General features: G+C 38.1%; 1 protein-coding gene across 4 annotated transcripts in view; it reads right to left on the bottom strand.

Moving 5' to 3' along the window:
* Nucleotides 1-26,797, bottom strand: part of TBK1 (TANK binding kinase 1) — a 54,447-nt gene that overhangs the window by 9,554 nt on the left and 18,096 nt on the right. For all 4 annotated transcript variants that reach the window (XR_010343006.1, XM_064377301.1, XM_064377302.1 and 1 more), the window contains exons 6-13: nt 22,402-22,562; nt 16,512-16,622; nt 14,617-14,796; nt 12,113-12,309; nt 10,839-10,897; nt 10,335-10,426; nt 7,775-7,876; nt 5,945-6,023 (exon numbers count right to left, since the gene is read on the bottom strand). Coding sequence is in view for 3 of the 4 variants with exons in the window: in XM_064377301.1 (XP_064233371.1) it covers nt 5,945-6,023; nt 7,775-7,876; nt 10,335-10,426; nt 10,839-10,897; nt 12,113-12,309; nt 14,617-14,796; nt 16,512-16,622; nt 22,402-22,562 (981 nt within the window). In the remaining variant the exon portion in view is untranslated. The remainder of the gene's footprint in view (nt 1-5,944; nt 6,024-7,774; nt 7,877-10,334; nt 10,427-10,838; nt 10,898-12,112; nt 12,310-14,616; nt 14,797-16,511; nt 16,623-22,401; nt 22,563-26,797) is intronic.

Below are 26,797 nucleotides of genomic sequence, written 5' to 3'. Positions count from 1 at the left end.
GCCCATCGATGATAGACTGGACAGGGAAAATGTGGCACATATATACCATGGAATACTATGCAACCATCAAAAACGATGAGTTCGTGTCCTTTGTAGGGATATGGATGATGGAAACCATCATTCTCAACAAACTGACACAAGAACAGAAAATCAAACACTACATGTTCTCACTCATAGATGGGTGTTGAAAAATGAGAACACATGGACACAGGGAGGGGAGCATCACATACTGGGGTCTGTCGGGGGGAAACAGGGGAGGGACAGCAGGGGGTGGGGAGTTGCGGAGAGATAGCATGGGGAGAAATGCCAGATACAGGTGATGGGGAGGAAGGCAGGACATCACACTGCCATGTGTGTACCTATGCAACAATCTTGCATGTTCTACACATGTACCCCTAAACCTAAAACGCAATTGAAAAAAAAAGAAAAAAAAACAAATAAATAAAAAGGCCTTTGCTGGGTTCTACCATCAGAGCTGCTGAATCAACATACCCAAGGTGGGGTACCAAAATATGCATTTCTAATAAGTTCCCGTGTGAGGCTGATGCTGCTGGCCCAGGAGCCACTCTTCTTTACTTATTTTTTGAGACAGAGTCTTACTCTGTCACCCAGGCTAGAGTACAGTGGCGTGATTTCAGCTCACAGCAACCTCTATCTCCCCGGTTCAAGTGATTCTGTTGCCTCAGCCTCCCCAATAGCTGGGATTACAAGCATTCGCCACTACGCCTAGCTAATTTTTGTATTTTTAGTAGACAGGGTTTCACCATGTTGGCCAGGCTGGTCTCGAACTCCTGGCCTCAACTGATCCACTCACCTCAGCCTCCCAAAGTTCTGGGATTACAGGCATGAGCCACGACACCTGGTGGCCCAGCAGCCACTCAGAAGCACTGCTGCAGGGCTATGGACAAAACTTTTAAGAATCATTTTTTTGGGTGCAGAATATATGTGGTATTTTTTCTACTTATAAATTTTACTTTTGTGGTGGGAAAAATTTCTTTTTTTCTTTTTGAGATGGAGTCTTGCTGTTACCAGGCTGGAGTGCAGTGGCGCAATCTCAGCTCACTGCAACCTCCCCTCCTGGGTTCAAGAGATCCTTCCGCCTCAGTCTCCTGAGTAGCTGGGACCACAGGCGTATGCCACCATGCCTGGCTCATTTTTTTTGTATTTTTAGTAGAGAAGGGGTTTCACCATGTTGGCCAGGATGGTCTTAATCTCTTGATCTTGTGAGCTGCCCACCTTGGCCTCCCAAAGTGCTGGGATTAAGGCGTGAGCCACCGCACCTGGCCCTCTTGTTTTTTTTGAGACAGAGTCTCACTCTGTTGACAGGCTGGTGTGCAATGGCGCAATCTCAGCAGCTCACTGCAACCTCTACCTCCCGGGTTCAAGCGATTCTCCTGCCTCAGTCTCCTGAGTAGCTAGGATTACAGGCACGTGCCACCATGCCCAGTTACTTTTTTATTTTTGTATTTTTAGTAGAGATGGGGTTTCACCATGTTGGTCAGGCTGGTCTCGAACTCCTGACTTTGTGATCCACCCACCTCGTCCTCCCAAAGTGTTGGGATTACAGGTGTGAGCCACTGCACCTGGCCAGAAAAATTTCTTTAAGGTCTCACTAGGAAAGGAGTTACAACAACTCAACAGGTTATGAGAAAAAATGAAATCTAGGGAAAAGTAATTGGCTTGAAGTGAAAAGTCCTAATGTCATAAGACTCCATTACCTCAAGCTATTTAGTTATCTATGCTTTCTCATAAGAAATCTTAATCTCACAGAAATGTCATAAAAATGGAAAAAATTTTGAGATCCCCAAAAGAAAACATATAATTATGATTGAAAGTGCTCAAATGATGCTGGTCCTGGAAATAAATGTCTACTAGGCCTATGAGCTGGTAAATCATGTTCTAAGGTGAAAACAAAGAATATAAAACACTCAAAACACCAAAAGCATTGGCAACAAAAGCCAAAATAGACAAATGGGACCTAATCAAACTCCACAGCTTCTGCATGGCAAAAGAAACAGTCATTAGAGTCAATCGGCAACCAACAGAATGGGAAATAATTTTTGCAGCTTACCCATCTCTGTAAATCCAGAATTTACAAAGAACTAAAACAGATTTACAAGAAAAAAACAAACAAGTCCATTCAAAAGTCGGCGAAGGATATGAACAGATACTTTACAAAAGAAGACATACATGAGGCCAACAAACATGAAAAAATGCTCATCATCACTGGTCATTAGAGAAATGCAAATCAAAACTACATTGAGATATCATCTCACGCCAGTTAGAATGGCGATCATTAAAAAATCTGGAGACAACAGATGCTGGAGAGGATGTGAAGAAATAGGAACACTTTTACACTGTTGGTGGGAGTGTAAGTTAGTTCAACCATTGTGGAAGACAGTATGGCGATTCCTCAAGGACCTAGAAATAGAAATTCCATTTGACCCAGCAATCCCATTACTGGGTATATATCCAAACGATTATAAATCATTCTACTATAAGGACACATGCACACGAATGTTCATTGCAGCACTGTTTACAATAGCAAAGACCTGGAACCAACCCAAATGCCCATCGATGATAGACTGGACAGGGAAAATGTGGCACATATACACCATGGAATATTATGCAGCCATCAAAAACGATGAGTTTGCATCCTTTGTAGGGACGTGGATGAACCTGGAAACCATCATTCTCACTCATAGGTGAGTGTTGAACAATGAGAACACATGGACACAGGGAGGGGAGCACTACATACTGGGGTCTGTAGGGGGGAAATAGGGGAGGGACAGTGGGGGGTGGGGAGTTGGGGAGAGATAGCATGGGGAGAAATGCCACATATAGATGAAGGGGAGGAAGGCAGCAAATCACACTGCCACGTATGCACCTATGCAACAATCTTGCATGTTCTTCACATGTACCCCAAAACCTAAAATGCAATTAAAAAAACAACAAAAAAAAAACACTGACAGCAGATGACTGCCTATATTTAAATGCAGACAAATACTGAGAAAGACTATTTTGTGCTTTCCGACTTTTAATCACTTTATTCTATAGCTATGTTTTTCAAACTTTCTTGACCACAGCTCATAGTAAGAAATTCACTGTTTTAACTTAGTAACATTTAAAGTGTATATATACCTGAATCAAAAGTTTCATCAACAGCCAGGTACAGTGGCTTACACCTGTAATCCCCAGCACTTTGGGAGGCCAAGGTGGGCAGATCACAAGGTCAGGAGTTTGAGACCAGCCTGGCCAATATGGTGAAACCGTCTCTACTAAAAATACAAAAATTAGCCAGGCACGGTGGTGGGTGCCTGTAGTCCCAGCTACTTGGAAGGCTGGGGCAGGAGAATTGCTTGAACCTGGAAGGTAGAGGTTGCAGTGAGCTGAGATCACACCACTGCACTCCAGCCTGGGTGACAGAGACTCCACCTCAGAAATGAAAAAAAGTTTCACGAACAATAATTTCCTTATTATATGTGAGGCATTCTGACATTTTCTATTCTGTTCCATTTAAAAACACATTGCTGATTACAATGCACTCAACTTCATAACCTACTAGTTGTTCATTACTCATATTTTGGAAACCATTGTTTGAGATCTAAAACTGAGGAAAAGAAACAACTAAACATCAGCCTAAGCTGGAAAGAGAAAAAGATATCATATCAAATTCCTTCCATTCATTCATTCATTCATTCACTCATTTATTCATCTATTTGAGACAAGGTCTCGATGTGTTGCCCAGGCTGGAGTACAGTGGCTATTCACAGGCGTGATCCCACTATTGATCAGCACGGGAGTTTTGACCTGCTCCATTTCTGACCTGGGCCGGTTCACCCCTCCTTAGGCAACCTGGTGGTCCCCCGCTCCCGGGAGGTCACCATATTAATGCTGAACTTGGTGTGGACACCGATTGGCATAGCACACTACAGCCCAGAACTCCTAGGCTCAAGCTATCCTCCCACCTCAACCTCCCGAGTAGCTGGGACTACAGGCATGTGCCACCGTGCCCAGCAAGTTCCTTTCACTTTTCATTTAATATCCATTTTATGAAAGAATACTTCAAATGCTAAAGCTTGCAAAGTTACAATACATTTATTTATTTATTTATTTTGAGACAGAGTCTTGGCTCTATTACCCAGGCTGGAGTGCAGTGACATAATCTTGGCTCACTGTAACCTTTGCCTCCTGGGCTCAAGTGGTCATCCTGTTTCAGCCTCCCAAGTAGCTAGGACTACAGGTATACACCACCATGCCTGGCTAATTGTTTCATATTTTTTTGTAGAGATGGGGTTTCGTCATGATGCCCAGGCTGGTCTTGAACTCCTGGATTCAAGTGATTCATCCAACTTAGCCTCCCAAAATGCTGGGATTACAGATGTGAGCCACCACATGCAGCCAAGAGTACAGTATTTTTATTTATCTCATTTAATTGGTACAACAGCTCATAAGACAGGCAGGGTAAGAAATTGCTGATTTTAGATAAAAAGAAACAAAGGATGCAAAAAATTAAAGGCCTTTCTTAAATAGCCAGCCATGAATAGGCAGGTAAATAGGGGCAGGTCTGGGATTAGTAATCAGCTGTCACTGATTACTAATATATATATCTGTGAACTTCTGTAATATTTTTTTTTGAGACAGAGTTTTTGCTCTTGTTGCCCAGGCTGTAATGCAACAGCGTGACCTTGGCTTACTGCAACCTCTGCCTCCTGTGTTTAAGTGATTCTCCTGCCAGGCTCTTAAGTAGATGGGATTACAGGCATGCACCACCACGCCTGGCTAATTTTTGTATTTTTCATAGAAACAGGGTTTCTCCATGTTGGTCAGGCTGGTCTTGAACTCCCAACCTCAGGTGATCCGCCCGCCTTGGCCTCCCAAAGTGCTGGGATTACAGGCGTGAGCCACCATGCCCAGCCTATAATACATTTTAATAAGAGATTCAGAGACTCCCTGAAATTCTGTATTTTACAGCAGAGATGTGTGTCCTAATTCCTTTTTCTAGCTATAGAAACGATTGCCTCCCTGAGGATCTCAAATCTTTCTTTCCTTAAATTTTTATTTTAGAAAAAAGTCTGGTAATATTTTCCTAATTTAAATCTCTCTCTCTCTTTTTTTTTTGAGACTGTTTTACTCTTGTCACCCAGGCTGGAGTGTGATGCCACAATTTTGGCTCACTGCAACTTCTGCCTCCTGGGTTCAAGCAATTCTCCTGCTTCAGCCTCCCAAGTAGCTGGGATTATAGGCGCCCACCATGCCCAGCTAATTTTTGTATTTTTAGTAGAGATGAGGTTTCACCATGTTGGCCAGGCTGGTCTTGAACTCCTGACCTCAGGTGATCCACCTGCCTCGGCTTCCCAAAGTGTTGGGATTACAGGTGGGAGCCACTGTGCCTGGCCTAATTTAAATCTATTTCTAAACAAGCTTAAGCACTTTACATTCAACTGCATGTTAAATTACATTTATGAACTTGCTTTAACTGCCACAGCAGCAACACAAAAGCATTATGGATTTATAAACAAAGAGAGAGAGAGAGTGAGACAGAGAGAGGTTTAAATGACAGTAGGCATTTGGATATGTTACAAAAAATTTCAAGGCAGTAAGAGTATTTAATAACACTCTTAAAAGAAGTTTCTAAAGATGGGAAAATACTCTTTCTCTGCAGTGAGAAACATAATCTCTGTAAGAAAGTTTATTTATTTAAACTATTTATTTTATAGACAAGATGTCACTCTGTTGCCCAGGCTAGGGTGCAGTGGCACTGTCATAACTCGCTGCAGCCTTTAACGCCTCAGCTCAATGATCCTCCTGCCTCAGCCTCCTGAGTAGCTGCGACTATAGGTGTGTACCACCATGCCTAGCTCATAAGAAAGCTTAAATTTAATAGTGCCAGCAAAGGAATAGGTTATGAGCTTACAATTTTCATAATTTTGTAAATACTTACTCTCAACAATTTGGTGTGTATGTCTGAAATTTCACCTAACTCTGCCGCTTCTAGGTTGATCTTCATCAACTTTTCGTAACTGTATGAAAAGTCACAAGAGAAAATTAAATGAGTATAATGAATACATAGTTTTAAAAAGATGTTTTATAGGCCAGGTGTGGTGGCTCACACCTGTAATTCCAGTACTTTGGGAGGCCGAGGTGGGTGGATCACAAGGTCAGGAGTTCGAGACTAGCCAGATCAACATGGTGAAATACCGTCTCTACTAAAAATACAAAAATTAGCCAGGCATGGTGGTGCGTGCCTGTAATCCCAGCTACTCAGGAGGCTGAGACAGGAGAATTGCTTGAACCCAGGAGGCAGAGGCTGCAGTGAGCTGAGATCGCACCACTGCACTCCAGCCTGGGTGACAGAGCGAAAACTCCACCTCAAAAAAAAGAAGTTTTATAAATAATATTTGAGCTTTTATCATAACCATTTAAAAATAAAAAAATGATTCAAAGTCTACCAGCAGATTGTTAAAAAAAAAACCCTGATGCCGGCTGGGCATGGTGGCTCACACCTATAATCCTGGCACTTTGGGAGGCTAAGGAGGGCAGATCACGAGGTTAGGAGATCGAGACTAGCCTGGCTAACATTGGTGAAACCCCGTCTCTATTAAAAATACAAAAAAATTAGCTGGGCGTAGTGATGCATGCCTGTAGTCACAGCTACTCGGGAAGTTGAGGCAAGAGAATCACTTGATCCTGGGAGGTGAAGGTTGGCAGTGAGCTGAGATTTTGCCATTGCACTCCAGCCTAGGCAACAGAGTGAGACTTGATCTCAAAAAGCAAAACAAAAAACAAAACAAAAAAAAACAAAAAACTGATGCCTTCCTGAAGAAGGAATTTTATCTGCTTCTATTTTAAACTTGCAGATTAAAGGATAAAACAGAAAAGACAAATTAATTTCAAACAGTCTTGTGAGGATAATAGTAAAAATACTACATTTCATAATTAATGGAGGTCGATAGTGAATACTAATTTCATTTACTATATTTCCTCTGCAGTACAAATAGTATATTCTAGAAAGAGGGAAGTTTAAAATATCATTCTGTTTCAATACACATTCTCAGGAATAAAATTAACAAGTAAGAATAAACTAAAACCAATTCCTAAAATTCTAAAAATACTACTAACAGGCTGTTCTAGAATACCTCTTCCTATTTCCTTTGTTGATTACAGGTTTCATATTTTCTTATTCAGAGTTTCTGTTTTGCAAGATAGAAATAAGATGTTTTTCCCGCTACCTTTTGCTAGCTAATGGCTGGGAGGAAATGCCACTAAAGAGATGGTATTCATTTCTTACCAAGAAAATCGGCACTTTTGGCTTTGTGATGATGAAGTAATCACTAATCTAAGGTTGATTTTTTTTTTTTTTTGATACAGAGTCTCACTCTGTCACCCAGGCTGGAGTTCAGTGGCGTGATCTCAGCTCACTGCAACCTCTGCCTCCCAGGGTCAAGCAATTCTCCTGCCTCAGTCTCCCAAGTAGCTGGGACTACTACAGGCGCATGCCACCACGCCCAGCTAGTTTTTTGTATTTTTAGTAGAGATAGGGTTTCACCATGTTAGCCAGGACAGTCTTGATCTCCTGACCTCATGGATCCACCCGCCTTGGCCTCCCAAAGTGCTGGGATTATAGGCGTGAGCCACTGTGCCTGGCCAAGGCTAATCTTTAATATAAACCCTCGCAGAGCATGTGATATTGTACCAAAAATAACTAAATCAATTAACAGAAATGGAACATTTAATAATTTAGCCCTTAATAGTAAGGAAGTAGTCTACTCACACTTTCACAGTTTTTTCAATGTTTCTGACACAGAAATCCAATGTGATCACAACTTCTGTCTTTTTGTGAACAGTTTCATTGTAATCATCTTTAACTAATTCACTAAAAAAAGAAAATTATTCCCATTAGTTTATCTAAGGAGTTATTTTTTTCTTATGTATCACTAATTATACTGCAGTACTACTGTTCAAAAACATTTTATAACAATATTCTTGATATTAGTCAATTCACACATTTTGAGATACTATAATTAAAAGCATTTTTATGACTATATGTGTATATATATATATGTATATATCTAGGGAACTTATATTTTCACAAACCATTACTATTTAGTTTAACAGTTTAGAAACCTAAGGTATTAAAATTACATTAAAAAGTAAAAACTAATCTACAATTACACAAATAGTTTGTAGAGTATTACAGTTTATACCACCAGAATTAATGTTTACGACTCATAGCAGACTACTGTCTGACTTATAAACCAATTACAGGTTGAATATCCCTTATATGAAATGCTTGGGACCAGAAGTGTTTCAGATTTTGGAATACTTGCATATATACATACTGGTTAAGGTTAAGCATCTCTAATCTGAGAATCCAAAATGCTCCAATGAGTATTTCCTTTAAGCATTAACTTTGAGCAAAAAGTTTCAAATTTTGGAATTTTTTTATAAGGGATGCTCAACTTGTGATGTAATCTCTGAAGAAGGATGACAGAGTAAACAATATATAATTGAAGGACTTTTGATCTACATCAGGAATCAACAAACTAAGACCTGAGGCCTGCTTTTGTATGGTCCAAGAGCTAACATGACACTTTTTTTAAAGATTGCAGAAACAAAGAAGAGACCACATGCAGTCCACAAAGTCGAAAATATTAGACTGCCAACAGTAGTTTACATTAAAACTATTTTCTCATAACTTACTGAACTATAAACTAACAAGTAAAAGAAAGTTTCATGGATCAGCGATTAAGGGTAGACAAGAGAGAAAATGAAAACTGTTAGTACACAGAACTTTTTCCAGAAACCAGTAAAAACAAGGAAGCTTCTTAGTAGAAATATAAAAACATAGGCTTAGGAACCAGATATGTGAACATAGTGAAAAATATAAATACAAATTTATGGGTTTCATATAATGCTAACAGAAAAAACAAGGAGCCTAATAAAAGAGCGATGAAATGCTTCATGTCCATTTTTGCAAGAAGGGGTGGGTATGAGGTAGGCATAAACTGTTAAAAGTATTACAGTCCAAGGGCACATACATAGTGATAAGAGTGCAGAAAACAAACTTCTCAGAATCTGTAGGCCACAAGGCCATTACGATGTGTGTGCAAAATTCAAAAGCTTTGAATGATGTGTAGAAATAAGCATAATTCCCAAAGAGATCAATTAATTTCCATTTTTATCAGATGGAAGGATGCCATCTATAAATCATGAAAAGTAAAAAAAAAAAAAAAAGGTAAAAATTATATCCATCTTACATTTCTTAGAGTCATTTTTAGGAAGAGACTACTTAAACTAGATGATCAGTTAACTATATTAAGCGATCTAGTGTTAAAAAATTAGCTTTTAAATTGCTTGTTAGATTACATATTCATATTGTATGATTTCATTTATATGAAATGTCTAGAATAGGCAAATGTATAGAAACAGTATATTAGTGGTTGCCTAGGGCAGGGCTGTGTTGGCAGAAATGGAGAGCGAATACTAATGGATGCAGAGTTACTTTCTGGGGTGATGAAAATGTTCTAAAATTAGTGATGATGGCTGCACAACTCTGGACATACTAAAAACCACTGAACTGTATGCTTAAACGGGTGAATTATATAGTTTATGAATTCTATCTCAATGCTGTGAAGGTTGGGTGTAGTGGTTCACACCTGTAACCCCAGCTGTGTGGGGCTGACTGCTTGAGCCCAAGAGTTTGAGACCAGCCTGGGCAACGTAACTAGACCCCATCTCTACAAAAAAAAAAAAAAAAAAAAAATTAGCTGGGCTTCGTGGAGTATGCCTGTAGTCTCAGGTACTTGGGAGGCTGAGGCGGTAGGATCACTTGAGCCCAGGAGTTTCTGGCTGCAGTGGTCTGTGATTGTGCCACTGCACTCTAGCCTGGGTGACAGTGAGACCCTGTCTCAAAAAGAAAGAAAAATGCTGTGATGAAAAAGAACTGTGTATTTCATTTGGGAAAATGATAGGAAATGAAGGAAGACTTTGAGGACTTAAATGCGAGAAAGTACAGACTGTACTGGATTATAACAAGCCAAAGCCTTCTAACATAGCGAAGTGAAACTGAGTCAAGGTCCTAGGAAAAGAAATGCATTTGTCGTCACATCCTATAGCGTGGTATAAGTTTTAAAATTCAGATATACTATTTGTACAAGGTTATTGTAGGACTCATGAAAAAATAGCTGCTAAATGTTTTATAAGCTAAATGTGAAACAAATGTATAATAATAAAAATCAAGCACCTAACTTAACCAGTCTGAAGAGAGAAAATATCAATGATGGACGAGGTCTACATGAAAACCAATTTTCAAATTTCAATCTACTACTTACATCAGCCATCGTACCCCCTTTCGCATTAATTCCTGATAAAGCAGTAAGGTACTGGCAATTCTGCAGGCATAACACACAACCCCTGTTATTGCCTAATGAAGAAATAAAATGTCAATATTTGATGCTAATTGTGGTATAGGGTAAGAAAAACTTCTACACAAAATTATTCAAGCTTATACATTTTCATCAGGTTAATTAAAAACACAATAAACCACCAATTTCTAAAAGTTAAAAACAGATATAACTATAATAAATATGTCATCCTTAACATTATCTGAACACGCACTGTCTCAATGGAGAGAATGTTCTTATATAATAAATTCAAGAAAGGATAAAAAGTAAAAAAGAAAGACCATAAAATAACTTGGAAAGGGTATCAATTTAAGTGAACAACTTCCTAAGTCATACGGGCATACATGAAGACTCAATACAGGTTATTGCTTCTACTATTGATAGGATACATTAAATTGAGATGCTTACATAGTAATTCAATTAAATACTAACCTTAGCCATGCTAGCATCCCCATCTAAATCATATCGTGGATGAACTTTAGGGAGGGAAACTGAAATACGAAGTAAAATAAAATGAGAAAGAAAACTTTTTGAAAAAATCACTTTATCCTTTATATAGCAAATAGAATGTCTAAATTAAATATTAGTGGCAAAATCTTTAATGTACTTTTCAAACAATAATGCTCATTCTCTAACAAATTACCTCTAATATTTCTAAGAAGTTTAATTTTTTCCTTAAATATATTCCAATACAATGAGTTCAATGCTTCTCTTTAAATCTACATCAACTCCCAACCTTCAAATAGAAATGTAAAATTCTGGGTGATTCATTTTTTCTTTACCAGTAGAATGAATAATTTAAAAGATTCTAAAAATGCAGATCTATTTTTTCTTAGACTCTAAAGCTTTGCACAATGTTGTATACATACTGGACACAAAAAAATGTTTGCTGAAATTTATGATATAAAAGGCAATTTTGAGTGTTAGTAAAACACTTTTTTTTTTTTTTGAGACGGAGTCTGGCTCTGTTACCCAGGCTGGAATGCAGTGACACAATCTCAGCTCATTGCAACCTTCACCTCCTAGGTTCAAGCGATTATCCTGCCTCAGCCTCCCAAGTAGCTGAGATTACAGGCACCTGCCATTTTTGTATTTTCAGTAAAGACAGGATTTCACAGTGTTAGCAAGACTGATCTCGAACTCCTGACCTCATGATCCACCAGCCTCAGCCTCCCAAAGTGCTGGGATTACAGGCGTGAGCCACTGAACCCGGCCAATGAAACACTTTTAAAAGAGAGTTACAGTGAAATGTATGACAAATGATTTTATCATTTTATGAAACAAAATATTTGAAGTCAAATGACGTCTACAAGGCTTTTCGATTTTACTATTACTGTCTTTCAACTATAGTAACATAAAATTTTAATATTTATAAAAGCTCTATATTAATGTCACCATCAACTTCATAAAGATGACAATCATTTCTACAATCACAGATTTTGTGGATTTTTTTGTTTTTGAGATAGGGTTCCACTCTGTCTCCCAGGCTGGAATGCAGTGGTGCAATCTTGGCTTACTGCAACCTCTGCCTTCTGGGCTAAAGCGATCCTCCGACCTCAGCCTCCCATGTAGCTGGGACTACAGGTGCAAGCCACCGTGCTGGCTAATTTTTGTTTTATTTTTTGTAGAGATGAGCTCTCAATATGTTGCCTAGGCTGCTTGTAATTTTTTGATGGCCAGTAAGAACAAGAAAAACCCTAACTTACTTTTTTCATATATTAATCCTATGGTATTCAAAGGTTCCCGGCTTACTACAAAGATGGGATTTTCCTCAGTAGTTTTAGGGAAATGCTGTGCTAGTCTTCCAGGCTCTAAGACTAAGCGTCGTCCTTCATAGATAAGTTCTTGATTTGAAGAAATAATTTTGGTTTGTTTATACACCAGTTCATGAAATATAGTAGCACTGTGTGAGAAAAAATCAAAAGGACACTGTAACTGGGGATAAAGTGAGAGGCAAAATCTTTTTAAAGTGCAACAATATTCATTTCTAACACATATTCCTAAGATCATAACCAGTTTATATAAACTTGCTTTGTTAATGTGGATACTACAAACTCCCTTCCATATAACCTGTCCATACAGTAAGCAATTCTAAAGTATTGTTATGTTTGGATACCTATGTAATATATAGGATTCTTAATATTTTCTTTTCTGTGTGTGTGTGTGTGTGTGTGTGTGTGTGTGTGTGACAGAGTATTTTCTTTCCTGTGTGTATGTGTGTGTGTGTGTTTGTGTATGTGAGACAGAGTCTCACTCTGTCGCCCAGTTTGGAGTACAGTGGCGCAATCTCGGCTCACTGCGGCCTCCGCCTCGTGGGTTCAAGCGATTATTGTGCCTCTGCCTCCTAAGTAGCTGGGATTACAGGCACGTACCACCACACCCAGCTGATTTTTGTACTTTTAGTAGAAACCATGCTGGCCAGTCTGGTTTCGAATTCCTGGCCTCAAAGTGATCCACGTGCCTTGGCCTCCCAAAGTGCTAATATTACAGGCGCGAACCATCGCACCTGGCCAAGATTCTTAATATTTTCAAATAGAGAACCAACGTAGCAGAGATGTTTAGAGTACTGACTTGAATCAGATACCTGGGTTCAAATCTTAGCTCTTCCACTAACTTGCTATATAACCATAAGTGACTTAACTCTTATGCACCATTTCCTCAACAGTAAAATGGAAATAATAACAGTACCTACTTCACAGAATTGTTGTGAGGAATAAATGGCTTAAATATGTAAAGAACCAAGAACAGCACTTGTCATGTGACTATATGTTCGTTAAATAAATTAACAAAATGAAGTATTTTCAAAATGATGCTTTAGGGGAAAGATAGCCTCCCCATGAATAGATCAATGACATCAAAAGAAATGTTTCAGCAGCAATATTGTAATTTGGCTCTACAAGTCTCCATTGGGTGACCTTTTGAAAATTTTTTGTTTCTAATTTTTGTATGTACATAGGAAATGTATATATTTATGGAGTACATGAGATGTTTTATTACAGGCATGCAATATGTAATAATCACATCATGGAGAATGTGGTATCCATCCAGTCAAGCATTTATCTTTTGTGTTACAGACAATCATATTATACTCTTTTTAGCTTTTTAAAAATTTATAATTGTTATTATTAACTATAGTCATATCGGGTGAGCTTTTTAAAAAACATTTTGACATCACTATAGATTCACATGCAGTTCTAAGAAACAATGAAGACAGACACCATATATTCTTCCCCTAGCTTTCCCCAATGGTAACATCTTGCATATAGCAAAGTGTCACACCAGCTATTAACACTGATTCACTCAACTTACTCAAATTTCCCCAGTTTTACATGCAAGTGTATGTATGTATACAGTCATGCATTGCTTAACGATGGGAATTAGTTCTGAAAAATGCATCATCGTGTGAACATCATAAAGTATATTTACAGAAAACTACATGCTATGCCTTCTACATACCTAGGCTATATGTTATCTAGCCTATGGCTCCTAGGCTACAAACCTGTACAGCACGTTACTGTACTCAATACTGTAAGCAGCTGTAACACAATTACTAACAGTATTTGTATATGTGAACATATGTAAACATAGAAAAGATACAGTAAAAATATGGTATTATAATCTTATGGAACCACTGTCATATATATGGTCCATCATTGACCGTTATATGCAATTTTATCACATGGGTAGTTTTTCTTAAATCACATGGGTGTGTTTTTGTTTACATAAAACAAACACTAGCTATTTTTCCAGCACCAGGTACTTTAACCATTATTATGGTTAATAATAATAACCAAATTATTTGCATATGGTTATCATATGCAAGTAATAACCAAGTTAACTATATTTAAGACTTAGGCTTTGATATTTTAAACATGGGAGGATAGTGCACTTAGTAAAACCTGGCTCATTTATTGGTAGATGCCATTTGTGGCTATGTGATTATGTAACTTGAAAGAAGGCACTGCAATGAAAGTAGTCTTGTAAAACTTACAGTTTAAGAACAAGCTAATTTAACCACAAATTTTAGAATATCAATCCTTTTACTCCAAAAATAAGTGAAAAGGAATTTAGTAAGCACTTAAATATAATTTTCTATGTGGGAAGTGTGGGTGCTTTTGGTGAGGCTGAGGCATCTTTTCTATTTCTTTTCCTACCTTAGGAAAATATATAACAGAATATATTGCTATAAGAAGAAAACAGAGATACTTACGTATTATAGCTATGAATATAAATCTTATGAGCTGTCATTTGTTGTAGTGAAAAAACATGAATTATCATTCGGTGAAGTATATCACTAGTTTCTGCAAAAAACTGGTCAAAACCCCAACACTTTTCCTGATCTGCTTCAAGGATGTTTGCAAGAACAGGAGTAAGTAGAACCTGAAGACCCCTAAAATGGTATTGAAAAGTTATTGAAGAGTGAATATATCATATTCTGTCTAGGTTAAAAAATCATAATATTTACCAGCAAATTAAAGGAACTGTCATTATTATCATATTAGATTAATTTAAAAAATTTTAAATCTGTCAACCTTCACTTAATATCACTCATCAATGAATCAGAGATTACAGCTTTTTATTCTTCTAGAAATAGGGTCTTGTTATGCTGCCCAGGCTGAAGTGCTGTGGCTATTCACAGACACTTTATGCATTGCAGTCTCAAACTCCAGGGCTCTAGTATGCTGTCTCAGCTTCCTGAGTAGCTGGGATTATAGGTGTATGACACTATGCCAAGCTCATTACATTTTTGGTAGTTGCTTTCACTGCTGATTTGTAGTACTTGAAGTTCTTACTAGTTAAAACAAGTGGTCATTTCCTGAGCCCTTTACATTTTATCAGTTTGCCCGAGATCCTCAAAATGAGTATATACTAAATCAAAATTTAACACAAATCACAATTATAATGTTACATTTCTGCTCTCCAACACAATGAATTTCTCTTGGTAATCTAGTCGCATGACAATTTTATTTTGGAAACCTTTTTAAACAACAAACACAAAAAACTGTTACAACAGTGGTTTTTGAAAATGATTTCAGCATTGGAACTCTTGGTTTAAATGAATTTTCACAGAACCCAATATATAAAATGCTAAATGATATTTTATTCGTTTGTTTTATATATTTATTTAGTTAAAAGTCATACAAAAAGCACCCACAACTTACAATAGGTGTTAAGCCAGTAACTCACCCAATTATGGATTATATAACTACCATACTCAGGAAAAATGGAAGTTAATTCAGTAATCACAAATTCTAAATTCTTTCTTTGTGGTAACAGAATTCTTTTTTTTTTTTTTGAGACAGAGTCTGGCTCTGTTGCCCAGGCTGGAGTGCAGTGGCACAATTTCGGCTCACTGCAACCGCCACCTCCCGGGTTCAAGTGATTCTCCTGCCTCAGCCTCCCAAGTAGCTGTGACTACAGGCGTGCGCCACCATTCCCAGCTAATTTTTGTATTTTTAGTAGAGATGGGGTTTCACCGTGTTAGCCAGGATGGTCTCGATCTCCTGACCCTGTGATCCACCCACGTCGGCCTCCCAAAATGCTGGGATTACAGGCGTGAGCCACTGCGTCCAGCCACACGAATTCTTAAATGACAATATAATTTGTTTGAGTTCTGCTTGCGCCATTAAACAACACCCATATGGACATTTGAAATGCTAAAAAGTACAAAAAGACTATTATTTCTCACCCTTTGAATAATTTGAATTTTTTTAAAAATGAGGGTAATACTAAATCTCTTCACTGTTTGCTTTTTACAACTCCAGTTGAGAAATTTACTCATATCCAAACCACTATTTGTTATCCATCAATATGGAGGTCATTACAAAAAATACTAAAGTCCTGAGCAGGATCCCCACACTGGGAAGAATTCCAAGACCAGTGATTACCAATCTCAAAAATGTATGCCCTGTATCCTAACGCAGATCAGGGGAAATTATTTGTATAGTCACAAAGACAAAAACCATTTATCAAGGCATATGCTTTGACAATATCAAATTAAAATAAAATCAAAGTATACTTCAGTATTTGAGTACCTATGGTTTTAGGCAAGAAATATTTCAAACATCAAAGTGCAAAAGAAAGAATTAGGTACACCATACTCACCGAGAAAGACTGCAAGAAACAGGCATGTCTCCACTCCAGTCAATTGGTCCATTTTCTGCTTTCTGTACTCCAGATATTGCACCAGAAGGCTTTCCTGTAATTATTTTATACCTTGGAGGAATAAAAGCAGAATAAAATATGCAGTTCATTTTTGCATGACTTATTAATGGGCTTTGCAAAAGTATTTCCTCAATTGCACCTACAATTATCTACTAGATGAAACTTTGTGACTGATGTTCACAGGATCCATAAAACAATCAAAATACTTTGAATCTGACTGACTGAAGAATAGTGGTTGTATGGTTATTTTATATATGCCATAATCAATTTTCATCTGAGATCTCAGAGTGCTTTATAACAGCATCTTGATGTTCACAACAAAAATATTAATTTTCCATCTGAAAAAACCGAGCAAACACAAAATAAGTTATGTCACAGAATGTCTCTAGACCATGAAAAAAAAAGCATCTAATCCCTCTTACCCATATTATCCAAAGGCACAACTAAAGTGTAAAGTTTCTGCAGAATGAATAGCATTCTTTAAAACAAAAAAGATAAAACTATACAGAGCACAGTATCAGATTCTTTGCACACTGGAACACACACATTTGCACATTTTGGAAAAAGCACATTTGTTCAATGTTAAAGTAAATGTGCTCTGAGCAAATCAATATTAAAAAAAAATATAGAATAAACCACTACAATGGATTTAGACCATTTGCTCCTACCTCAGCAGAGGCAGCCATGATTTCTGCCTGAAGAGATTTTTCAAAGAGGAAATTAATATGAAAAATAAGGTGTGTTCATGTGAGAACTATCTAAGGAGTAAGTGCACATATGTGAGATTAATGCAAAAGAGAAGTGAATAAATGGCAAAATTCTTAAAGGAATGCTTACAAGTTTTAAAAAAGTTCAATTTTGATAAGATCCATATATAAATACATTCCTAACATGCAAATGAGATGCTGAGGAATCAGCACTGCCATAATGTTGGATGAATACATCCTTCATTAGTAAAGTAAAACAATTATTATAACTGAGTACTTCAATCACCTCTAAACATTCTTTAGCATCAATGTTCATTAAAAGTTGAGTTTCTGTGCTAATAAAGTAAAATTCTTCTAACAGTATATCTGCCCACATGGGTGTCAGACAAAATTATCCGGTATTCCTAGCTACTTAAGAGTTACATGATTCCTTTATTAGGAAGCAACACACACTTTTATTTAAACCATTTTTAGGGCAGCAAGAAATGCTGACATTGCTTTAAATGCTGATACTATCTATGATAATAAAACTATAATTAACTGTTAGGCACAATTTATGTGTAATGAGAAAAACACAAATTATCAGTTTTTGTTAAGGAAGAGATTTTGTTAAAAGGGCAATGCTATAAAGCAGGCTCAACAGGATGCTATACCAAAATCGTCAGTACAGTTAAATAGATGTCTTCTTCCCATAAATATGTACACTGTCCTTGCTGGAAAACATTCAGATACCCAAGTTTTAGCAAAAGTCATTGTACCATCTGAATTTGTTTTACTTCCTCCAACCAACAAAGGAAAAACATCTTTCTCCCTCAATTTTTTTTAGAAGAGATTAAATACTTACATTTTTTACAGTTGTGACTATTACTTTAAGTCATGTTTGCTTCATAAAAGATAGGGCCAGGCTGAGTGTGGTGGCTCACGCGTGTAATCCCACCACTTTGGAGGCCGAGGGGGGACAGATCACTTGAGGCCAGGAGTTCAAGACCAGCCTGGCCAACATGGTGAAACGCCATCTCTACTAAAAATACAAAAATTAGCTGGGTGTGGTGGCATGTGCCTGTAGTCTCAGCTACTTGGGAGGCTGATGCAGGAGAATTGCTTGAACCTGGGAGGCAGAGGTTGCAGTGAGCTGAGATTGGGCCACCGCACTCCAGCCTGGGCAACAGAGTGAGACTCTGTCTCAAAAAACAAACAAACAAAGCAAAACAAAAAACCAAACCAAACAAAACAAAAGGTAGGGTCAAATATATAAAAGTCTGAGAAATATGTTAAGACCTAAAAGAATGACTGGACAGGTTAGGCTGTCAGTGGTTGTTGTCCATTCACTAAACTCAGTATTCTTTACATCATAGTTTTATGTGTATGTGGTTTGGCTTTCTCATGAAACAAGGTTATTCACAAACGTCTTTTAAAATAAAAAGAAGTGTGGCTAATTATGGATTATTTTTATAATTAATTTCACATCTAGAAATCCATCTCTCTTTTCCTTGGCTTACAAGATATGAGTTTATACACACAGTAACTATTTTCTAATAATTATGGCACTACACTTCAACAAATTAGGCACAGTAGGAACATATCTTAGAATATTAAGAGCCATCTATGACAAACCCATAGTCAACATCATTCTGAATGGGCAATTCCCTAAGAACTGGAACAAGACAAGAAGGCCCACTCTCATCACTCCTACTCAATATAGTACTGAACGTCCCAGCCAGAGCAATCAGGCAAGAGAAAAATAAGAGGCATTCAAATAGGAAAAGACATAGTCAAATTTTCTCTTCACTGACAATATGATTCTAAACCTAGAAAACCCTAAAGATTTTGCCAAAAGACTCCTAGACCTGATAAACAACTTCAGCCAAGTCCCAGGATACAAAAAAATATATATAACAGGGCCGGGTGCGGTGGCTCATGCCTGTAATCCCAGCACTTTGGGAGGCCGAGGCGGGTGGATCACGAGGTCAAGAGATCGAGACCATCCTGGTCAACAAGATAAAACCCCGTCTATACTAAAAATACAAAAAAAAATTAGCTGGGCATGGTGGCACGTGACTGTAATCCCAGCTACTCAAGAGGCTGAGGCAGGAGAATTGCCTGAACCCAGGAGGCGGAGGTTGTGGTGAGCCAAGATTGCACCATTGCACTCCAGCCTGGGTAACAAGAGCGAAACGCCGTCTCAAAAAAAAAAAAAAAAGAAAAAAAAAAAAATATATATATATAACTATCAGCAGCATTTCTATACACCAATAAGGTTCAAGCTGAGAACCAAATCAAGAATGCAATTCCATTTACAATAGCCACACAGACACAAAAATATCTAGAAATACACTTAACTGAGGAGTTGAAAGATCGCTACAAAAACTACAAAACACCGCTGAAAGAAATCATAAATGACACAACAAATGCAAAAGCATTTCATGCTCATGGCTGTGATAAACCCATAGCCAACATCATTCTGAATGGGCAATCACCCTAAGAACTGGAACAAGACAAGGAGGGACACTCTCGCCACCCCTACTCAACATAGTACTAGAAAGAAGTCTCAGCCAGGGCAATCAGGCAACATCAATATCATTAAAATATCTATATTGCCCAGAGCAATCTACAGAATCAATGCTATTACTATCAAACTATCAATGTTATTTTTCACAGAATTAGAAAAAATTATTCTAAATTCATATGGAACAAAAACAGAGCCTGAATAGCCAAGGCAATCTGCAAGGCTACAGTAACCAAAAGAGCACGGTACTGGTACAAAAACAGATACATAGACTGATGGAACAGAATAGAGACTCCTGAAATAAAGCCACACATCTACAACCAACATATCTTTGACAAAGTTGACAAAAATAAGCAATGGGGAAAGGATACCCTATTCGATAAATGGTGCTGGGAAAACTGGCTAACCATATGCAGGAGAATAAAACTAGACCCCTATCTCTTACCATATAAAAAAATTAACTCAAGATGGAATAAAGACTTAGATGTAAGAGCTCAAACTACAAAAATTCTAGAAAGAGATATAGGACATACTCTTCTATACACTGTCTTAAGAAAAGAATTCATGATGAAGACCCCAAAATCAAATGCAACAAAATAAAAAATAGACAAATGAAACTTAATTAAACTAAAGAGCTTTGGCACAGCAAAAAGAACTCTCTTTTTATTTTATTTTATTTATTTATTTATTTTAGAGATAGGGTTTCTCCATGTTGGTCAGGTTGGTCTTGAACTCCTGACCTCAGGTGATCCGCCCGCCTCGGCCTCCCAAAGTGCTGGGATTACAGGCGTGAGCCACCACGCCCAGCCCTAAAAGGAACTCTCAACAGAATAAACAGACAACCTATAGAATGAAAGAAATTATTTGTAAACTATGCATTTGAGAAAGGACTAATACCAGAATCTATATGAATCAACAAGAAAAAAACAAAGAACCCCATTAAAGTGAGCAAAGGACATGAACATACTCTCCTCAAAAGAAGACTATACAAGCTGCCAATAAACATGAAAAAATATTCAACACCACTAATCAGAGAGATGCAAATCAAAACCGCAATGAGATACCATCTCATGCCAGTCAGAATGGCTCCTAAAAAGTCAAAAAATAACCGTGGTGATGTTATGCAGAAAAGGGAATAATTATACACCATTGGTGGGAATGCAAATTAGTTTAGCCCCTATGAAAAGCGGCTTGGAGATCTCAAATAACTAAAAATAGAACTCATTTGACCCAGCAATCCCATTATTGGGTATATAACCAAAGAAAAATAAGTCATTCTACCAAAAAAGACATACACACAGCAGTATCCACAATAGCAAACACAAAGAATCAACGTAGGTGCCCATTAATGACAGAATGGATAACAAAAATATGGTACATATACACCACAGAATAGTATGCAGCCATAAAAAAGAATGAAATCATATCCTTTGAAGCAACACAGAAGAAGTGGGAGACCTTTATCTTAAGTGACAATATTCTAAACCTAGAAAATCAAATACTGTTATGCTCTCACTTACAAGTGGGAGCTAAATCTTGGGTTCACACAGATGTAAAGATGGAAACTAAACAGACACAAAGAACTCTAAAAGGAGGGAGGGAGGGAGATGAGAGCCGAACACTTTTTATTAGATGCTATGTGCACCACCTGGGTGATGGGATCAATAGAAGCCCAAACCTCAGCACCACACAATATACCCTTTTAACTAAACCTTCACATATACCATCTGAATCTAAAATAAAAATGGAAATTTAAAAAAAAATTGTGATAATACATAAATGTATATACATTATACTAGTAAAATATATTGTGTCTGGCACAAATCTGCAACAATGAAAAAAAAAGTTTAATGTAACATTACTGCCAAAAATTTTTTTTTTTTTTTTTTTTGAGACATAGAGTCTCACTCTGTCACCAGGCGCCAGGCTGGAGTGCAGTGGCACAATCTCAGCTCACTACAACCTCCGCCTCCCAGGTTCAGGCAATTCTCCTACCTCAGCCTCCTGAGTAGCTGGGACTACAGGCGCATGCCACCACTCCCAGCTAATTTTTTTTGTATTTTTAGTAGAGATGGGGTTTCACCATGTTGGTCAGGATGGTCTTGAACTCCTGGGCTCAAGCGATCGTCCCCCGTCAGCCTCCCAAAGTGCTGGGATTACAGGCATGAGCCACCATGCCTGGTCTAAAACGTTTTTTTAAATGGTCAAAGAAATCAGTTCACTTTAGGGTAAGACTGATGCTCATTTTAGATCTGGTAATGATTGTGATACTCCACAGAACTACATTATTTTTTTCAGTTGTATAGGAGAAAAGTGCTGACAAGCACACAGAGTGAAATAAACAGTGTGCTAAAATGAAGTCTAGAAAGCAGTACATTTTTAATGATGGGCAAAAGACTGAATACCATTTAGACTGTGTATTTAAGATATTTAAACATGATATGGAAAATTATGCGTACTTTATAAGGCTGCATTCTTTTAAAAAACCAGTTAGCTTAAAATATCAGAAATGATTGTTAAACCAATTTTCATTAGCATAAACCACTAACAATATGATGAACCAAGATAGACATAATTTTTTAAATGCTTCTCTGATTTTAGATTGGAAACCACTTACATCACTTCTTTATTCCTACGAGGCCCTTCAAAGGGTCTAAATGGCAGTGATCCAGTAGCTGCATGGTAAAATGTTACCCCAATGCTCCAAAGATCAACTGTCGCTCCATACTTCTTCTGATGATCTTTCCTTAGCACTGCTCTCTCATACATATCAGGGTGCTAAGATTAAAAAAAGAAAGATGAAAAATCTATGAACTTGTGACTAATTTTATTATATAAACAAATGGATACTCAATAATGCTTAGAAATTCTATTTTGTTTTCCTAACAACTTCACTTCCCCAATCTGAAAAGACTATTTCACATCTTCCCCTCCCTCCTCAAACCTCCACCACTACCTCCTTTGATCCTCAATTTTGATGGCCTCAATTCATAACTTAATGTGGAAATAGAAGCAATCAGACCAGCACTCCCTTATGCCCTTTACTAAATAAAAACTACCTGAATCTGTGTCTTGTTCTCTCTTTTTTTTTTTTTTTTTTTGAGATGGGGTGGAGTGCAGTGACTTGATCTCGGCTCACTGTAACCACCGCCTCCTGGGTTCAAGAGATTCTCCTGCCTCAGTCTCCTGAGTAGCTGGGACTACAGGTGCCTACCATGATGCCTGGCTGATTTTTATATTTTTAGTAGAGATAGGGTTTCACCATGTTGGCCAAGCTGGTCTCGAACTCCCGACCTCAAGTGATCCACCTGCCTTGGCCTCCCAATGTGCTGCGATTACAGGTGTGAGCCACTGTGCCTGGTCAATCTGTGTCCGTTTTCCAGGCCAACTTTCCAGTCACAATTGAACTGCGCCTATACACGGCCAACTTTTCCATCTGTGCTGTGGAACCCATCATACCGTCTTGCCAATTCCAGAACTCAATTCTTGTAATTATCCCACTTATTTTATGCATCAATGTTTCCTTCTGTTTTGATTCATTACTTTCTGCTTACAAACATGCTTTAGTATCTCCCATTTTAAAAGATACCTAAATTGACCACAAAACTCCTTCAACAATAACCCAATTCTCCACTTCCCACCACAGCAAAACTTCTCAATACAGCTGTCCATGCTTATTATAACTGCCTTATTCCCTCATCTCTCATTCAGGCCTAATGCATTAAATATCATCTGTATGCTTTACTTCCAAAACTATCTCAGGCCCTGAGCTTCAGATTCATATATCCTACTGTTCTCTGATGTCTAAAACACAACTCAAACTTAACATATCCAAAATTGACTCTTGGTCTTCCCACTTAAACTTGTTTCCTTCTAATCTCTAAGTAAACAGTACCACCACCTATCTAGCTGCTCACACCCAAAACCAACCAGGCAGCCTTGATTTCTATGCCTTATCCCTCAAATGCAATCTGTCAGGGTAAGCCCATTTAATTTAATGAAATTAAATTCTCTAGAATCAATTCAGAGGACTAGCTTGACTGGGTTCACTGGGGATCTAGTGACATTAAACACACATCCTTACACACAGGAGATACTACGCCAGGCTTGTCCAAGCTGCAGCCTGTGGGACGCATGTAGCCCAGGACAGCTTTGAATGCAGCCCAACACAAATTCATAAATTTTCTTAAAATACTGAGGGTTTTTTTGCGATTTTTTTTAAAGCTCATCAGCAATCGTTATTGTATTTTATGTATGGCCCAAGACAATTCTTCCAATGTGGCCCAGGAAAGCGAAAAGATTGGACCCCCTGCACTATATCATAGTCACTGAGAACAGATGGAGCTTCTAAGAAATTGTTTAGAGGCTTACAGAACCTGACAGAGATTCTGATGGACATTTTGTTTTGCAGAGAATAACGAGAATAACCAGTGGTCACACACAGCATGGCTTCCTCCCATCTGCCTTCATGAAAGTTATACACTGGCAACTTGAAGATTTCTGGAAGATAAATCTTAAAAAAATGTACTTATGGAGCAAAGTAGAGTTACCACCTAAATAACCCCTTACCAAAACAATTCCTTATGACATTGTGGGATTTGGCTATGGCCCAGGGGACTGGGAACCAGTGCAGGAAACGCTGCTGGGAGAGGCTTCTAAATGATGCAGTCTGTGAATCTCATTCCCAACTGATCACAATCTCTGGATTTTTGGGGGTGAGGTGGGGTGGGGAGGGGATAGAGACTGGGGCAGAAGAAAGACTCTTTTGAGAAATACACTTTAGTGAGGAATCAGAATGCATACAAGTATAAGACCTGGGTACCGAAATGAGTGTCCAAACATATGTCTACCAGATATATGTTATCTCAGTGGCTTTACTGGTTCTGTAGCACACCACATAAAGTGATTATTCTCCAAAGAAGTGACACTGCCAAACCTTTGACTTAGCAGCCGGTACTTAGTGTGTAAATGGTGTCGTGAACAGGCCAAAAGTACCTGGATATGCCTGACGCCTTCCAGAATATAAAGCCTCCTGGGAAGAAGAGACATGGTGATTCCAGGAGACAAAGAGGGACCTCTCACAAGGTGCAATAATATACTGCCTAACTGGTATAGCTGGAAGCTATTCCCTGGGAGTGACTAACTTGGGATGGCTTGACACATGCTGGTCTGATACATTTGTGCCCACTGGCTCTCTCCTGATGTGCTACTGGCTTGGTGTCTAGGCCTGGGCTATTGCATCTGGAAAAAGAGCAGAAGGATAAAGCTACTCCAAGGTTTTCAGGATTATATTACTGAGATTATATCCATCATATTAAAAGCAGTAGAAGAGAAAGTATGGTGGCTCATGCCCTGTAATCCCAGCTCTTTGGGAGGTCAAGGTGGGTAGATCACTTGAGGTCAGGAGTTTGAGACCAGCCTGGCCAACATGGTGAAACCTCATCTCTACTAAAAATATAAAAATTAGCTGGGTGTAGTTGCACATGTCGGCAATCCCAGCTACTTGAGAAGCTGAGGCATGAGAACTGCTTGAACCCAGGAGGCAGAGGTTGCAGTGAACTGAGATGGCACCACTACACTCTAGCCTGGGGAATAGAGTAAGACTGTCTCAAAAAAAACAAACAAACACAAAAAACACAAAAAATTAGCCAGGTGGGGTGGTGAGCGCCTGTAACCCCAGCTACTCAGGAGTCTGGCACACAAGAATCATCTGAACCTGGGAGATGGAGGTTGCAGTGTGCTGAGATAATGCCACTGCACTCCAGCCTGGGTGACAGATTGAGACTCTGTCACGGTAAGGAACAAAAAACAGAAGAATGTTTTCTTTGGACTTTAACATACAAAAGAGAGAGGATTTAACACCTGGGTTGGGAATTCCTGGGAACTTCAAAATGAGAGAGGTTTTCAATTAAATATGGAATACCGCTAGGCTGCTGAGCTTTAGCCTATTATTTATCTCATTATATAACTTCTGGTGCACTGTATTTGATTATTTCCCACTCTGAAATAGGAAATAAATAGACTAAATTTCAGCCTAGAGTACAGCACGGACTTGGAGTTAATTTATTTAATGTTTTGCTCTTTCCAATTTAAAAGTCTTAGAGGCAAAAGCTAAACTGTGGTCCTAGAAGGTTACATGAAAGATTAATAGTTGGTATTGGAGGGGCAACCTCATGAAGGCTGGTATAAGACTGCTGTTTGCTTGTTATGGTAATCATAATAATTGGGAAAGGCTAGTGGTATTTAGTGGGCAGAGACCAAACACTGAAGGACATACTGCAGTATATGTGACAGTTCTGAAAAATGATCCTCCTATGTATAGCCTGAATGACTCTGGAATATCCTGCCAGATAGTTGTGCAGGTGAGAAATCTATTTTTAACTCCATTCTATATATAACAAAGTATTTTTGTACAGTTTTCCCAAGAATGTAACTATATTCAAATCTACTTTGTTTAGTTAGAAAATTTACCCAAAATTGTTCACTACTTTGGAAAATCATGTCAACAACAATACTACCATTTGGGATATGATTCACTAATACAACATGAGTTATCACAGCACCTGTATTCAAAGTGGTATTACATACAAGTGCAAGCATATATGACTACTTCATTTGTTTGCTCACGAGGCTGTTTCTAAATTTTTACGTATTAAATATCTATTATTTTATTATAAAATATTTTCCTCTACATTATTATTAAGATATGCTATTTTAATTAGGTATGCAGGTTTATATTATCTAGGAATTTCAGGATATTAAAGGGAACACTGCAAAATAGTTATTATAAAAGGGGGTGTTGGTCTGACAGGGTTTAAACTACTAGCCTATCTGATCTCGCCGGCCCCCGATCACTTTAATTCTGACTCCTTCCACTTGCCTCTTTACTCACTAAATTCCAGCAAAATTGCCATATTTTTTGTTTCTCCAACTCCTGAGGCCATTCTTGTCTCCAAGCCTTTGCAGCTGATTTCTCTGGGCCTGATGGAACCAGACTGAAGTCCAAGAACATT

The sequence above is a fragment of the Aotus nancymaae genome, unplaced genomic scaffold (genome assembly GCF_030222135.1).
Source record: "Aotus nancymaae isolate 86718 unplaced genomic scaffold, 86718_ANA_hifiasm-v0.15.2.pri h1tg000016l, whole genome shotgun sequence".
NCBI lineage: Eukaryota > Metazoa > Chordata > Mammalia > Primates > Aotidae > Aotus > Aotus nancymaae.
The sequence above is the reverse complement of the archived record's forward strand: the minus strand, read 5'-3'. Positions and strand labels throughout refer to the sequence as shown.